This window comes from Thamnophis sirtalis, unplaced genomic scaffold (assembly GCF_051295495.1).
Source record: "Thamnophis sirtalis isolate CommonGarterSnake01/CBP01778 unplaced genomic scaffold, rThaSir2_p1.2 scaffold_3, whole genome shotgun sequence".
Lineage (NCBI taxonomy): Eukaryota > Metazoa > Chordata > Lepidosauria > Squamata > Natricidae > Thamnophis > Thamnophis sirtalis.
The window spans coordinates 20,616,532-20,633,495 of NW_028261383.1; the positions used below are offsets into that span (position 1 = coordinate 20,616,532).

At 42.3% G+C, this 16,964-nt stretch overlaps 1 protein-coding gene and 2 non-coding genes across 3 annotated transcripts; 1 reads left to right on the plus strand and 2 right to left on the minus strand.

Annotated features, from left to right (window-relative positions):
- Window positions 1–1,640: 1,640 nt before the first annotated feature.
- On the minus strand, window positions 1,641–9,656 carry LOC148047444 (zinc finger protein 213-like). The gene is made up of 6 exons (XM_087711597.1): window positions 9,444–9,656; window positions 7,270–7,831; window positions 6,893–7,010; window positions 6,706–6,788; window positions 4,630–4,756; window positions 1,641–2,988 (listed from the first exon to the last, which is right to left on the minus strand). Exons 2-6 carry the CDS (start codon window positions 7,666–7,668, stop codon window positions 2,030–2,032), a joined length of 1,686 nt encoding a protein of 561 aa, XP_087567723.1. The 5' UTR covers window positions 7,669–7,831; window positions 9,444–9,656; the 3' UTR covers window positions 1,641–2,029.
- Window positions 9,657–12,737: 3,081 nt separating this feature from the next.
- Window positions 12,738–12,810, minus strand: TRNAV-CAC (transfer RNA valine (anticodon CAC)). The gene has a single exon. It is a non-coding gene; the product is annotated as a tRNA-Val (tRNA).
- A 1,111-nt stretch (window positions 12,811–13,921) lies between these two features.
- Window positions 13,922–13,995, plus strand: TRNAN-GUU (transfer RNA asparagine (anticodon GUU)). The gene has a single exon. It is a non-coding gene; the product is annotated as a tRNA-Asn (tRNA).
- Window positions 13,996–16,964: the final 2,969 nt, after the last annotated feature.

Here is a 16,964-nt window from a genome sequence, read left to right on the forward strand (position 1 = left end):
TGAAGCGAGGGAAGATCAGGGGGCTGGCAGAGACACAGGGAGGAAAGCGACAGGTTGAAGAAAATTAAGATTTGTATTGATTTTTCTTTACTGAGTTCCATTATTACAGATGCCTTTTCAAATTCATGCCAAATTCAAGGCAAATACTGAAAAATAAATATAAAGCTCAAATCAAATACTACAAGGCAAAAGAGAGGGGGGGGAGGGAGGGAGGGAGGGGGAGAGAGAGAGAGAGAGAGAGAGAGAGAGAGAGAGAGAGAGAGAGAGAGAGAGAGAGTGAGTGAGTGAGTGAGTGAGTTTTATAACACCTTTGGAGTAAAAGAGTATTTTTTTCTAGCCAAAAGTAATAAAGATTTCCTCTCATTCTCACTTATTTTGTCAGAGGAATTCTTCATCCTGAAGATTTTTCCACACAGGATACATTGATATATCAATATATATATATATATATATATATATATATATATATATATATATATATATATATATATATATATATATATATATATATATATATATATATATATATATATATATATATGATGAGTTTCTCAAATAAACAACCGATCTATTGGGCTGTTATTTATCACCGGTATTTAATTTGTATGCACACATCTTGCAGTTCAAAGCAACTTTAAAAGTGACCATGGATGTGTACTTTCAGACTTGAACCATTCTATTAATAAATGAGCCTATCCAGCCATGTGTCCCCTCTGATCACTTTGGAGGACTGACAGAACATTGTTGTCTTTTGTGTAACTGATTTCAAGTTGCCGTGTGATTTCAAAACCCCCATGAAGGCCTCTCCAAACATAACCCATTTATAATTGATAATCAGCCCAAAGTTCATTAACTACATAACTAGAAAGAAATTTTACCAACTGTACTTAATTTAATCTAAGGCTACGGGTGCATGTGTCAAAAAATCCATTTTAGCTTTTGTCTGGGACAGGAAAACAGAACTTGGCACCTTTGCTGGACAAAAACTTTGGCATGTGCATTTATAGGACTTTTCACCATTGTAGCTCCTTTTCAGAGCTCTCCCTTTGAGGCTTCTTCCTCTTAAATAATAGGCTGAACAGATCCCTGAAAGGGCAATTAAGGCCCTTTAGCTCCACTGATACTCCTGTTTTAGTTCTAACCTCCTACTTAGCAAAAACCACAAACAGGATTTAAGATAAAGGTAAAGGTTCTCCTCGCACATATGTGCTAGTTGTTCCCGACTCTAGAGGGCTCATCTCCGTTTCAAAGCTGAAGAGCCAACACTGTCCAAAGATGTCTCCGTGGTCAAGTGGCCGGCATGATTAATGCCAAAGATGCACAGAACACTGTTACCTTCCCACCAAAGGTGGTTCCTATTTTTCTACTTGCATTTTTACGTGCTTTCAAACTGCTAGATTGGCAGAAGCTGGGACAAGTAATGGGAGCTCACTCCGTTATGCAGCGCTAGGGATTCGAACCTCCAAACTGCCAACCTTTCTGATCGACAAGCTCAGAGTCTTAGCCACTGAGCCACCACGTCCCTCAAACAGGATTTAGTATGCACCTTTTTCTGGTTTGGACTAGAAAGGCAATTTATGCATGCATATCTAAGAAGGTCTAGAATTTATTTTTATTATTACTCAAGTGTACGAGATTTTAAATAACTACAGGTAGTCTTTGATTTACAACAGTTTGTTTAGTGAAGGTTCAAAGATATTGGCAATGCTTTACAAGTTGCCATCGTCATCTTCTGGGAACTTCACAGGTATACCACCACTGAAAAAAGGGATTTACAACTGTTTTTTCACACTTACGACTGTTCACGGCATTCTCATGGTCACCTGATCAAATTTCAGGTGCTTGGCAACTGACTCATATTTATGAGGGTTGCAGTGTCCCCGGGTCTTGTGATCAGCCTTTGTGATCTTTTAACAAACAAAGCCAAGAGGAAGACAGATTCACTCAACAACAGTGTCACTAACTTGACAATTGAAGTGATTCCTTAACAAATGTGGCAAGCAAAGTCATAAAATGGATCAAAGTGTACTTAACAACTGTCTTGCTTAGTAACAGAAATTTCAATTGCAGTCATAAACCGAGGATTACTCTTATTGCTATTGAAGCTCTTCCCATACTTCCTCGGCTGATATGGCTTCTCCTGTGTGTGGATCCTTCTGTGGTAATTAAGAGCATTACTCCTTGCAAAGCTCTTCCCACACTCCATGCATTCATATGGTTTCTCCCCTGTATGGATTCTTTTATGGGATGTGAGATCACAAATCCATCGAAAGCCCTCTCCACATTCCACACATTGATATCGCTTCTCTGTTGTATGGATCCTCTTGTGGGAATTAAGACTACTGCTAAAGCTAAAGCTTCTTCCACACTCCTTGCATTCATATGGTCTCTCCCCTGTGTGAATCCTTTTATGGGAAGTAAGATCACAATTCCACCTAAAGCCCTCTCCACAGTCCACACATTGATAGGGCTTTTCTCCTGTGTGGATCCTCCTGTGGGAGTTAAGGTAACTGCTATGAATAAAGGTCTTTCCACACTCCATGCATTTATATGGTTTCTCCCCTGTGTGGATTCTCTTGTGGGAAGTAAGGTTACTGCTACAACTAAAGCTCTTTCCACACTCCATGCATTTATACGGTCGTTCTCCTGTGTGATTCCTTTCATGACTTCTCAGAGAGTGATTATTACAAAGGGTCTTTCCACACTCCTTGCAAGTAAATTGTTTATCTTCTGAATGTGTTTTTTTATGGGAAATGAGATGAGCAGATTTATTAAAGCTCTTTCCACACTCCGAGCATTTGTATGGTTTCTCTCCTGTATTAATGCTTGTATGGTAAGGAAGCCAACTGATCTGAGGAAAGCCATTTATAATTCCACTTTGTGATTGGCTTGTCCCACCGCTCTGATTCGCAAGTTTCCCTTTACCTTCTTTCGGATGCATTGCTTGGCCTTCTGCCTTATAATTCTTACTCTCTTGCCGATTATAATCTTGAAAAAGAAAAATGAAAACAGTCATATAGGGTAATGATGAAAGATCAAACGTTTCCTTCCGAAATTTAGCCAAAGAATCATCAATATATTTTGGCAAATATGAACATGCCAAACAAATACTTTACCAAATACTCATTTCTAAGTGGGCTCCTACGAATCCTGATTTATCAGGATTGGATGACATCACTACAAACTGAAGACAAATTCCTGATCTAATCTTTGAGCACCAGTGTTTGTCAACCCACTGACGACCTACCAGTAGGACAACTCCATGGTGCCACGAACTCCCAAAGTTTTGGACACTATATCAATGGTGGGACCCTCCCGGTTTAACAACCGGTTCAGTGATCGTGCAGTTTGCTGCGTGCGCATGCGCAGTTTAAAGAAAACTTTACTTCTGGCTTTCTTCAGATAACACAGCTGATTCACGCGGCAACCTGTTGTACCGTGTGAATCAGCTGAGAAGATTAAGGTAGGAAAATAGCGCCGGCGGACGGGCCCATCTGATTGTCAGGGTGAACCGGTTCACTTCCAGCTGATCGTCAGAGCTAGTGGTTCGCCTGAACTGGTCTGAACCGGTAGAATCCCACCCCTGCACTTTATCATGCTGAGTGACAACATACCTACCACCTCCCCAACTTCAATGAAAAGTCTCACCTTCAATTGTCTGCAGAGCAGAAACTTTGAAAGGCAATAACTTTTCTGGAAGGCAATAGCTTCCCATCCTCAACCTGGAATGATACTAAACACCAGGGTGGATAAAAATCGATGATTTTTTTTAAAAAAATATATATTTAAAAATCAGATTTTAAAAAATCTAACAAGTGAAGCTATCTTCTGTGCTTTGCCTGCTTTTCTCACTGTTGCTCCCTCCAACAATCAGCTGTGCTTTAGAAGCTGTTTTTTATCCCCAACCAGGGGATAAAAAGCGCATGCGCACACTCAAAACCAGCAAACCTATGTGCTGAAGCTGACCAGATTAAGGGTGCTAGCCAGATGAATACCTGGTAGGCAGATTTTTCCCCCTATTTTCCTCCCCAAAAACTAAGGTGCGTCTTATATGTCAAAAAATACAGTAAGTCCTGGAAGGCAGGACCTTGGTCAAAGGAGGCTGCACCATCCCTATGTACAACCTCTCCCTCAGATTCCAGCTAATATCTTGCATGGCATGGAAAGGAGTATTTTCCATGTTATGAGCAGAGGAGTATTTTCCATGTTATGAGCAGAAAGCATTTTGAAATAGACCCACTTCCTTTATGTAAAAAGGGAGTCTGTGCAGTTTCCTAGTTTTTCTTTCAATAAATTTTGTTCTTCCATAGAGAGCCATTTGGTCCAATGGTTAAGGCACTGGAGCTAGAAACTGGATGACTGTGACTACCAGTTTTGCCTTAAGCATGAATTCTTAAGCTGGGTGAATTTTGGCCCATCTCTCTCAGACCCCCTTTGTCACAATGTGGTTGTTGTTGTTGTAGGAAAAACAGCAGAGGAAGGAGTATTAAGTATGTCTGTTGTCTTTTATTTACAAAAAAAATAAAATAAAGGCAGCATAAAAATAAGTGATATTTTTCTTCAGAAATAATATTTAAGCCACCCCAGTCCCCCCATCCCAAGCCTTTTATACAGGTTCTGGGTACTTACCTAGAGAAGCCAGATTCCTGGAATTCTCCAGCATGACTTCCCCATGGAGAGCTTTTTGGGCAGGATCCAGCTGAGACCACTCCTCCTCTGAGAAATGCACAGCCACTTCCTCCAAAGACACAACATCCTGAACAAGGAAACAAGTTTCCCTATTAACAGATAATCCCAAGCATAATTGGACAGTTTTCTTCCAAAAATTCTAAAAACGGAGATGTAATGAACAAAATGGGCATCTTCTGCAGAATTCTGAATAAGATCTCACAACTTTTGGCCAACAGCACAACCGAAGCACGTTTGATCAAGTTGGAAGGACTTGGAATGCCTTTCAGTGAAGCCAATTAAAACAATTTTCTTGGCCAACTGGTCTTAAAACCCCCACATATCAATGACTCTGATTCTTCCTAAAATGGGGAGAAGGATACCCAGGGAAAACCCATCTGACGTTTTTGCCAATGGTTTATTTAGCAATGGAAGGAACCAACCCACCAAGCCATGCCATGCCCCCCCCCCAATCCACACCAGTGGTGGGATTCAATTTTTTTTACCACCAGTTCTGTGGCTTGGTGGGCGTGGCATGGCTTGGTGGGCAGGGCAGGAGAAGGATACTGTAAAATCTCCATCCCTTCCCCACTCCAGGGGAAGGTTACTGTAAAAATCCCCATTTCCAATCAGCTGGGACTCAGAAGGCAGAGAATAGATGGGGGCAGGGCCAGTTAAAGGTGGTATTTATCGGTTCTCCAAACTACTCAAAATTTCCACTACCGGTTCCCCACTAAATGCCACCTCTGATCCACACCTCCATGAAGGTGTTGGGGGGGCTGTTAATGGTATGTGAGAATGACCCTGGAGACAGAAAGAGTATCTCCAGCCAAGTTAACATCTGGTCAAGAATGTCTGAGCCTGAAGGAAGAGGGTGGAGAAAAGGACTTATCAGAAGGGACAGGTTAAGGTGAATGTGAATTTTCAATGACCTGATCTAAAATTTGAGTTGCTTAGAAACAGCAATATGGAGTGGATTGGGAAAGAATTTGGAACACAAATTATAAACTAACACGATCAGCAGCACTTAAAGAAAATATATACAAAATGTTTTATCATTGGCATTTATTACCAACAAGATTGGCTAAAATGTACCCAAACATTAAGCCGACCTGCTGGAAGTGTAAAAAAATACAAGGGACTTATTATCACATATGGTGGACCTGCCCGGAAACACAAAAATATTGGACAAAAATTTGGAAATGGGTGCAAGAAATTACAGGAGAACAGATAAAATACAAACCCCAAATCTTTCTACTGGGAATAATCAAAGGGAAATATACAAAGAAAATTAAGTACATATTAACACATCTGTTAACTACAGCTAGAATAGCATTTGCCCAATGCTGGAAACAAAATAATACCCTCTCAGACGAATTAGTGATAAAAAAATCTTTGGATTGTGCAGAGATGGACAAATTAACACTGAAATTAAAAGATAAAGAAGAGTTGGAATATTATGAAATTTGGAACAATTGGTACAAATGGCTGCAAAACAAGAATAAAATTAATTAAGCCCAAAAAAACAAACTAACTAACTATCTATCTATCTATCATATATATGTGTGTGTGTGTGTGTGTGTGTGTGTGTGTTTTATTTGTGATGGACGTGATGGACTCTTGTGACGAGCCGATTGACAGATGATGGAAGCAGTTAGCTTCCTCCCATAATTGGGGCTTACCAAGGGTTGTGACACTAAATATATACACACACACACACACACACACACACACACACACACATATATATATATATATATATATATATATATATATATACATACATACATACATACATACGCATATACATACACATACACACACGTGTAAATATAGAAGCGAAATATTATATACATGTACAGGTATGATGACATAATGATGTTGATGTAATGACTGTAAGGTGTTGTAGAAGGGAAAAAATAATTAAAAAAAAATCCGCTTAAAAAAAAAAGAAACAGCAACATTGTACACTGAACTCCAGAACAAAATGAAACCCACCCAAGATTCATGAATATTTATCAATGTTTATCCTCCTACCTGAGGCAGAAATTGAAGCACTCTTACAACTCCGCCAGAAAGAGGAGGTGATTCTAAAAAAGCCAAGGATTGTTTTCTATTGCCTGTGAGACAGAAAATGGTAGAAGCATGTTTGTTAAAAAGAGAGGTTACATTCAAGAGGCCAGATGTCCAAATTCCACATCACATGTTAAGGTGCTTCTGTTACCTGGCCTGGTGTCTTGACATTGATCTTTCTGGAAGCTCTCCCTGAACTGCAGCTCTCGAGAGAATTTGGATGAACCTTTCCTCTCCGTGTGATAATCAGATACATCTTCCAAGGACTTCTGGAGGGGATGTGCCAGGAGAAGCAAGGAAAGAGGGAAATAAATGAATTATCATACTGCATTCTCAATCTTAACAGACCACCATGTCCAATGATGCAGCTGGAAAGCAAGAACAGAAGAATTGCCCCAAACACATCCTCTGGAAACAGAATGGAACAACTGCCTTTAGGAGGTCATAATTCCAGAAAACTCTGCCAGAGAGGAATTGACAAAATTCAGAGAGATCCTCTTTAGATGTGCCATGATTACATTCTCACACCTGCAACTCTTCTTGCGTCTTTTCCAACTCCTGAGTCAGCAGGAAGCCTTCGGCCAAATCCACCGCCTGGGAACTGGTCTCCGCTCCACACTCCCGCACCCATTTCTCCACCGTTGGGGGAAGGACAGCCAGGAACTGCTCCAGGAGCACCAGGTCCAACATCTCAGCTTTTGTGTGTCTTTCTGGCTTCAGCCACTGACAGCAAAGGCGGTGAAGCTGAGTGCAAACATCTCGGGGACTCTTCCCCTCCTGGAACTGCACTTTGCTGAAGTGACAGCATTGAACTTCTGAATTGTTGGCTTCCTCTTCTTGGCTCTTCTGCCCAGAACTTGCTCCATTTACCCGACAGCTCCAAAGCTGAGTAGCTGGAGGGCTTTTTCCAACTGCTGCATCTTCCATCTTTTCTCTGGTTTCTAATCCAACTCCAAAATGGACTGATGGATCTCCAAAGGGCTTTGTATTCACAAGAAGCCTGGACAAAACTCCCAAGGCCTTCAGCTCTATTCCTTCACAAGATAGCTAAGCCTCCAGAGGAACCAGGAAAGATTCCCAACTAACAAATCTGAAATGGAAAATGAAAATGGGAGTTTCAACATAACTACTGAACATCTTCCTCTAAAAAAAAACCCACCTCAAAATAAGAAATTCTTGTGAACCAGAGGTGGGTTCCTACCAGTTTGCACCTATTCAGTAGAACCGGTTCGTCAAATCTACCGAACCGGTTAGAAGAGGTTCCACCAGTGGACCCGGAAAGCAGGCCACACCTACAGAAGAGGTTCCAAAAATTTTTGAAACCCACCACTGGTCCTTGCATATGATTATTCTACACTATCATGCTCATATTTATAAAACTCAGTGCCTCTGTGAAAGGTAACATTGCGTGTGTTGAAGTTGTTTTAACACAAACCAAAGATGCCTTTTAAAAAACAAGTTTACATCATATTCTTATGCATGCCAGTGCTGTGTGTGAGGTAATTTAAGGTGGTTCTGACAAGTGTCATCGGCATCTTCATATCTGGTCACATGGGCAGAGAGCCACTACCATCCGGTCACATGGGTAGCAAGCCACTCCCACAAAGGAGGCCACACCCACAGAGTAGGTTCGAACAATTTTTGAAACCCACCACTGTTGTGAACCCTCAGTGTCTGGGAAGAAGGCAGGAATCTTAATAGTAAGACTGACATCTATTTTTGAAGACAATTCTTTTTGTCCCTTTTGTATCAGCCCTTTTGTATCAGCTACTATCAAGGATTATTACATGAATATGTTAACATCTGTTTTAGATTTCTATTTCCTAATTATTTATTCACCTAGTTTCAATGGCTGCTTATAAATTTAACAACTATCTCAGCACAATCCAAATCAAAATGTCTGAAATCCCAATTTGAGATGAGCGGCTTCCAAATCGATTTAATAAGGAAATAAATGAACACTTGAACTTCTAGTACATAAAGCTTTAACTAACCCCCACTAAACTCCTGGGTGAACTCCAGTAGCCAGAATTAACAAACCACCATTCAATGCATATAGAACGAATACCCAAAAGCACAAACCATCTATGCTTTAACATGATGTTTCGATTCAGGCACGTCCTAGAAACAATTTCCCCACTTTTTCAAAATTGTCCACTAGAAAACTTGTGGACTTACACTCCAGGAACTTACACTGGCTAAACTTAAAAACAAACCCTGATCGAATCGAATGCATAGCGTGAGAATGATGCACCTCAACCCCAGGCGCACCTCCAACGTCTTCCTTCTTTAGCTGGCAGAACCAGCTGGTGACAGCTCGCTTCCTTCGGCCTGGGAAGTGGGAGGAAAGGAGAAACCCCTTCTGGAAACGGGGCCAAGACATTTGCAGGAAATTGTCCAGGCTGATTTGAAGCGACAAATCTCCAAAGTCGACCTCCCTTTCCCTCCCCACCCCCAAATGCATGCAGGGGTCACACACATCTCCTCCCCAACGAAACGGAGTCTAAATGTTTCCCACGTTTCTGGCGATCCTGGTTTATTTGTTTTTCTCCCAGCGGTCACAATTTTTGCTTTCTACCCTTGCATGCCCTGGGGCGGCAGGGGAACATGGGACCCCGGGCTTCCCTCTTTCCCACGACCTCAAACATTATTAAGGTTTGCATGTCTCCCTGAAACCCTCCGCCGCGAGATAAAAGACCCACCACGCTCACTGAACCCCCCCGGATCACGAGTGGATCGCCATCCGCTAAAATCTTCCTTTTACAGGCTCCGGCAAAAAAAAGCTCCGCCTAAGGCTCGCAGCGAGGAGTGCAGGGTGGGGGGAGCCGAATCGGAAACTACAGGCAAGACTGACGCGCTTCCAGCCTTTCCTGACAAGAAAAAAGAAAAAAGAAAAAAGCTCAGGGCAACACGCGTATCTCTCGAGCTACAGAGTCAGGCGCATGCTCAGTTCCCTCCTGATGGGGGTGGAGGGTGCTCGGTTTTTCCAACAGCTACGGACAGAGCCCCCTGCTGGATTCTGCGCGCAATGCCAGAGCTTGCTTGGTTATTTGTTTGTTTGTTTGTTTGTTTGTTTGTTCATTCATTCATTTATTCGTTTATTTTTTATTTTTTATTTATTTCTTCATTACTAATTTTTATTAATTACTAACTATTAACTATTAACTATTAACTATTAACTATTAACTATTAACTATTAACTATTAACTATTAACTATTAACTATTAACTATTAACTATTAACTATTAACTATTATTTATTATTTATTATTTATTATTTATTATTTATTATTTATTATTTATTATTTATTATTTATTATTTATTATTTATTATTTATTATTTATTATTTATTATTTATTATTTATTATTTATTATTTATTATTTATTATTTATTATTTATTATTTATTATGTCAAGCATGATTAGATAACATAGATACGTGTAGGAAGTTAAAACCCACCCCTCTCCTATAAAAATGAAATATTGATAAGGGAGAATATTATATTTCCCTTGATGAGAAATGGAGAAGCATGTTTTTAGGGCCAGGAAGCAGACTCACTCTTAATAGCCCCCACCTTTGTCAATGGGCCATTAAAAAAGCCTGGGCCAATCTATCCTACATAACAAAGATCCCCCCCTTCAGCTCCAGGGTGATTCAGATCCAGGCATGATAGTATTCGCCCGTTACCCGTCTCACCACAGGGCATCTGGGAAGAAGCAATGCTCAACCGAACTTGGACTCAAAAGCACATCCTAGAGAGTTGCGTCTGCATGGCCCCCTTGGGAGTCTGACAACCAATCAGAATACAAGATCAAGATCAAAGCCCAGAAAGGGCATAAAACCAGGAACTTTCAGCATCTTACTCTCTTTTTCTTCTTCACCCAACATCTGGAAGCATGTGATTTCCCCCTTTTCTGTTCAGAAGCCATGTGGTCCTGTCCACCATTAAACCACCTTTCCAAGCAGCCTACATGTTTCCAGTGTCTTTTCCCCCACTTGGAACTGAACCCAGAAGGACATTTCTTCCGACATCAGTATAAACATGATTTTGAATACATGAAATGGATCTGAATAAAAGGGAACATTAGGACAGGGATGATAGGCACGTTGGTGCGCTTATGCACGTCTGCAAGGGGAGAAGTGACCATGTTCCCTGTGGGTCTGGGGATGATGGGTCTAGAAGTCAAAAATGAGCAAAAAAAAAAATCCTGTCAGAAACAGCACGGCTGTCAAAAGGCAAGAAACCAGAAGCCTCTCTATGAAATCCAGCTTGTGACTGATGGCAAAGTCGGTCCTGAAGTGAGGGGAGGATTTGGGGGCTGGCTGGGAAAGAAGAGATGAGGAAAAATTAAGATTTATGTTGATTGTTCAAGTTCTACAGCTGCCCTTTTCAAATTCGTGCCTCTGGGTAGCTAAGGAGGGTTGGGAGCACCAAGAGGCAGCCTGTAATAAGGAGAACGATCCTGGCTGGAAGAGCCTGATGAAAAAGAGGTGTTGAAATAAAACAAGCCCCAAAATGGAGAAAAAGCTGAAACTCATGGAGATTTTAGAAAAAATCTACCTCAAAACAAGGCGCCATGAGGGAGAATGGGAGAACGCGTCTCATCTGTGACTGGAGAACAAGCGGCATTACAAAAGGAATCTTTTGTACAGCTCTCAAAGGGTCACCACCTCCAATATCATTACATAAACATGACAAAATGCATACATACACACACACACACATACATACATACAGTGGTGGGTTTCAAAAATTGTTCCAACCTACTCTGTGGGTGTGGCCTCCTTTGTGGGAGTGGCTTCCTGCTCATGTGACCATACGGGAGTGGCTTGCCACCCATGTGACCAGATATGAAGACGCCGACGACACTTGTCAGAACCACCTTAAATTACCTCACACACAGCACTGGCATGCATAAGAATAGGATGTAAACTTGTTTTTTAAAAGGCATCTTTGGTTTGCGTTAAAACAACTTCAACACACGCAATGTTCTGATTGCACCACAACCACAGTAGTCATCCTTACCTTTCACAGAGGCACTGAGTTTTATAAATATGAGCATGATAGTGTAGAATAATCATATCCAAGGACCAGTGGTGGGTTTCAAAAAAATTTGGAACCTCTTCTGTAGGTGTGGCCTGCTTTCCGGATCCACTGGTGGAACCTCTTCTAACCGGTTCGGTAGATTTGACGAACCGGTTCTACCGAATAGGTGCGAACTGGTCGGAACCCACCTCTGCATATCTACATACATACTGTACATAATTATGCATATACCCACTTATATGACTCAGAGCAGTGGTGGGTTTCAAATTTTTTTAGAACCTCTTCTGTAGGTATGGCCTGCTTTGTGGGAGTGGCTTGCCAGCCATGTGACTGGGTGGGAGTGGCCAACTTGTAAAATGTGGTGAAACTCACTTAACAACGCTCTTGCTTAGCAACCAAAATGTTGGCTCAGAAACTCGGGCATTTGAAGCACACAAGACTTAAAGCTGTCAAGTTACAAGACCCTTGCACCCCTAACCCTTTAGAAAAAAAACCCAGGGGTGTTCAAACTTGACCTAGACTAGAAGACCTCCAAGGTCCCTTCCAACTCTGCTATTGTATTATATTGTATTGTATTGTATTGCATTGCATTGCATTGCATTGCATTGCATTGCATTGCATTGCATTGCATTGCATTGCATTGTATTGTATTGTATTGTATTGTATTGTATTGTATTGATTCAGGCAAGCTATGCGTGGGAAACCTTCCTTCTTCCCTCATGCTCACAATTCTAGGAGTTGAAAGTCAGACAGGCTTTAATTTTTCACTGTCTGCTCACTTGCGATGACCAGGCTTCCTTGAGAGGGGGCTTGAAATCAGCCTCTCCTCACTCATTCCCACCCCAATAAAATAGAAAAGGGAATGGGGTTCTTTGATTGTCCTAGTGCAGCCTTTTCCTGCTCTTTCTTTCTTTGAGGGAGGAGTGGTTTCGATGCTGAGAAAAAGATGCATTTCTGCCTGGTTTTGAACCAGGAACCTTTTGCATGTGAGGTAAATGTGATAACCACTACACCACAGAAACCACAGATATGTGCTATTCTCAACCAGCATGCCCAAATCTTTTGCTGGCCATCTGAGCCTGATATCAATAGCATCAGAGGTTTTAAGGAACTATTATTCTTTATGTTTCCTCCCCCTTTTGCATTCTGGAAGGTAAAAAAAAACCAATACAAATATTGAAATCCAGCGAGAAAAAGCATGGACAGTGTGGGAATCAAAGCCTACAGACTTAGGCTCATGCCATCAAGCAGGTTGTCCCTGGGTGGGTTTGAACCACTATCCTCCTGGTTAACAGCCAGCTGCACTAACCTCTTGCGCCACAGGGCACAGGGATTGGTATCAGCGTCCCTCAATCAGGAGATGTATCCCTGGTGCCAGGGCTTTTGTAGGAAGTTAAAACCTACCCCTCTCTTAGGAAAATGAAATATCCTGGGAAACATTGAAAAGGCAGAATATTATATCTCCCTGGATAAGAAATGAGGAACATGTTTTTAGGCAGGAAACAGGCTCACTCTTAATAGCCCCCACCTTTGTCAATGACCCATTAAAGCCAGAGGTAGTCTACTCTACATAACAAAGATAGGATTAATCCTCCGCAGAAACTCACCACAAGGCACCTGGGAAAATTACATTAGTCAGCAAGGCAACCAAACTTGGACTCCAAACACAGCCTACAGAGTTGCCCCTGCATGGCCCCATGGGAGTCTGACAACCAACCAGAATACAAGATCGAGATCAAAGGCCAGAGAGGGCATAAAACCAGGGAGTTTCAACATCTCGGCCCTTTTTTTTCTTTACCTAACATCTTGACGTGTGTGATCACCTTTTCTGTTCAGGAACCCAAGCCATGTGATCCTGTCCACCATTAAACCATCTTTCCAAGCAGCCTCCATGTTTCCAGTGTCTTTTTCCCCCCACTTGGAACTGAACCCAGAAGGACATTTCTTCCAACAGTAGAGTGGCTATTTTTCTCCCATTGAAAACAAAATCTGGGATGAAACCTAGAAGGGATTGTTCTTATACTACAGTGGTATAAGGCACTGTGTCTTCTGATCAACCTATCTTATTGCTGTCTCTCCAGCCTCAGCTACAGATGCTCAGGTGGAGGGAGCTGAGGCAGAGGTCCGTGCCAGGTCTCTGTGGCGCAATGGGTTAGCGCGTCTGGCTGTTAACCAGAAGGATGGTGGTTCGAGCCCACCCAGGGACGGCCTGCTTGATGATTGAAATATGCTGGATTTTTAATGCATCAGGCTTTTCATATGGGGGTTTTAATTCCCATCCTGTCAATGCTTTTTTGTTTGTTTGTTACTGAGGCATAAATATTTGTTCATCTGTTGTAACAGCTTTATCTTCCAAAATGCAAAAGGGAGATTAAGACACCCTACGGCAGGGTTGGGCAACTATGGCAACATTATGACCTGTGGACGACAACTCCCAGAAGTCCACAGTATCTTTCTCTGGACTTCTGCTGGCCACCAGGAAGGGCTGGAGCAACGTCCTTCTTAGGCAAAGATAATGCAGCCTAAATGTGTTGGGTGCTCTCCGTGGTCCTGAAACGCCCACCCATTCCCCATTGCAAACTCTTTCTTTGTGTCTGTCCCTATACAATCCATGACTGGCTTTCCTGGGGCTCCTTGAATTAGAATCCGAATCAAAATAGAGCTAGACCTTGGAAGTCTTCTAGTTGAGTCTCAAGCAGGAGATCCTGTTGTGGCCCAGCAGGAGCCGTTGGAACTGCAAACAGACTCCGACAGCGAGGGGCCTTATGAGTCGGCTCTGGAAGAGGTGTAGGACCCTGGACATGGTTCCAACTCCGAGCAGGGAGCAGAGAGGCTGGTTGGCCACCAGGAGGCACCTGAGACATGGAGCAGCGGTGAGAGCCGAAGGGAGTGTGCTCCTGATGTCAGACCTTGGAGTAGTGACGAGGAGACAAGGGAGGTAGTCCTGGATGCCTGGCAACGCCAGACAGATCGACGAAGAAAACAGCTCCACAGTTACAAAAAATAATTGCACCCAGCTGGTTGTAATTAGGCTCCTCTCAAGAGTGTATTTAAGGAGGGACTTGGGGAGGAGTCTGATTTGCAGGATTCAACTTCACTTGTAACGCTGGAGAAGCTGTTATCTGTCTTTGTTGACGTCTCAGTTGCTTCCAAGGTTCTTATCTGTTCATTGTGCTTGGCTTTCAGCCACCGAGGTTTATGTTTCCTGTTAATAAAGTGCTGTGAAATTCCAGTTAAGCATGTCTTGGCATTCATTACGGGACGGAGGAGGGCGTCAGAACAGGATCCTATACCATTTCAGACAAGTGATTTTCCAGTGTCTTCTTCAAAATCTCCAGTGATGAAACACCCATAACATCTGAAGGCAAACTGTTCCACTGTTTAATTGTCCTCACTGATAGGAAGTTTCTCCTCAATTCCAGGTTGCTTCTCTCCTTGATAAGTTTCCATCCATTGTTTCTTGTCCTGCCCTCTGGTGCTTTGGAAAATAAGTTGACCCCCCCTCCTCTTTGTGGCAGCCCCTCAAATACTGGAATACTACTGTCATGTCCCTGATATTCCTTTTTTTCTCTAGGCTAGCCAAACCCAAATCCTGGGTGGAGTGATCAGGGACTTTTTGATAAAGTGGCATGGATATCCATATTTATTTATTTTTACTATATTGTGTAGATGCTTTATTTCCTTTTTCTGCTGTTCCAGGTTGCTGCGGTATGTTTGGGTTAATTTAAACAAAGTCCTTACTAGTGTAGGAAGTTATCACCCAGCCCTCTCCCAGAAAAATGAAATATCCTAGGAAATATTGAAAAGGCAGAATATTTCTCTGGATGTGAAAAGAAAGAAACATGTTTTAAAAGACAGAATAGCTGCCTGCAGCTTCCTGCCCATCCCCCTTTGTCAGTGAGCCATTAACGCCTGAGCTAGTCCACTTTACATAATAAGGAGTTCTCCCCTTCAGCTCCAGAGTGATGGGATTAAGGCATAACCCAACACACCACATGGCATCTGAGAACTCAACCAAACCTGAATTCAAAACGCAGCCTAGAGAGTTGTCCCTGCATGGCCCCATGGGAGTCTGACAACCAATCAGAATACAATAAACTTACAAATAAAATAAACTTACAAATAAAATAAATAAACTTACAATTACAAACTCAAGATCAAAGGCCAGAGAGGGCATAAAACCAGGGACTCAGCATCTCAGTCCTTCCTTCTCTTCTTCTCCACCAACATTGAAGCATGTGATCACCTTTTCTGTTCAGGAGCTCAAGCCATGTGGTCCTGTCCACCATTAAAACCATCTTTCCAAGCAGCCTCCATGTCCCCAGTGTCTTTTTCCCCACTTGGAGCCGAACCCAGAAGGACATTTCTTCCAACACTAGCTTCTCTTGCGAGAAGTTGGGTTGTTGCTTTGGTAGTGGAGCACCTGGTTAGCATGGGTAGCTTTTCTGTAGGCGCGAGTTTCTAGTTTGCCATTGTGGTCTCTGCTGATCAGGATGCAGAACGCATCTACGACCATCAACTAGCAGTCAGAAGACATGAGGAAAATTCTTTCATTTCACAACATATAAAGAGATTTAACCATAACTTGAATTGGGAAATTGTGACCATCTGAGACCAAACCAAATCCAAAAATGCCAGAGAATTTCTAGAAGCCTGGCACTCTGACAAATTAGCCATCATGAAACACATGGACATTGCTGCTGCTGCTGTTGTTGTTAGTTGCAAAGTCATGTCCGACCCATCGCAACCCCATGGACAATGTTCCTTCAGACCTTCATGTTCTTGACCATCCTCTGGAGTCCATTTAAGCTCACGCCTACTGCTTCGGTGATCCCACCCAGCCACCTCTTTCTCTGTCATCCCATTCTTCTTTTGCCCTCAATCTTTCACAGCATTAGGCTCTTCTCCAGTGAGTCCTTCCTTCTCATCAGGTGGTCAAAATACTTGAGTTTCATCTTCAGGATCTGGCCTTCTAAAGAGCAGTCAGGGTGGATCTCCTCTAGGACTGACCGGTTTGATCGCCTTGCAGTCCAAGGGACCTGCAGGAGTCTTCTCCAGCACCATAGTTGAAAGACATTAACAGCATCTAAAGACTATGCAAAAAAGACAATAAAAATACCCAAGCACCTCTCCACTGGCAATCAGCACCCAGATCACCATAGATTAACTCCAAGGT

Bases quoted from the DNA above. Each gene is read 5' to 3' on its own strand.
- LOC148047444 (XM_087711597.1), bottom strand. From the start codon at position 7,668: ATGGAAGATGCAGCAGTTGGAAAAAGCCCTCCAGCTACTCAGCTTTGG. The intron at 4,757-6,705 runs GTAGGAGGATAA...TTCCTTGTTCAG, and splicing joins TGCTTCAATTTCTGCCTCAG to GATGTTGTGTCTTTGGAGGA. The intron at 2,989-4,629 runs GTAAGTACCCAG...TTCTTTTTCAAG, and splicing joins CAGGAATCTGGCTTCTCTAG to ATTATAATCGGCAAGAGAGT.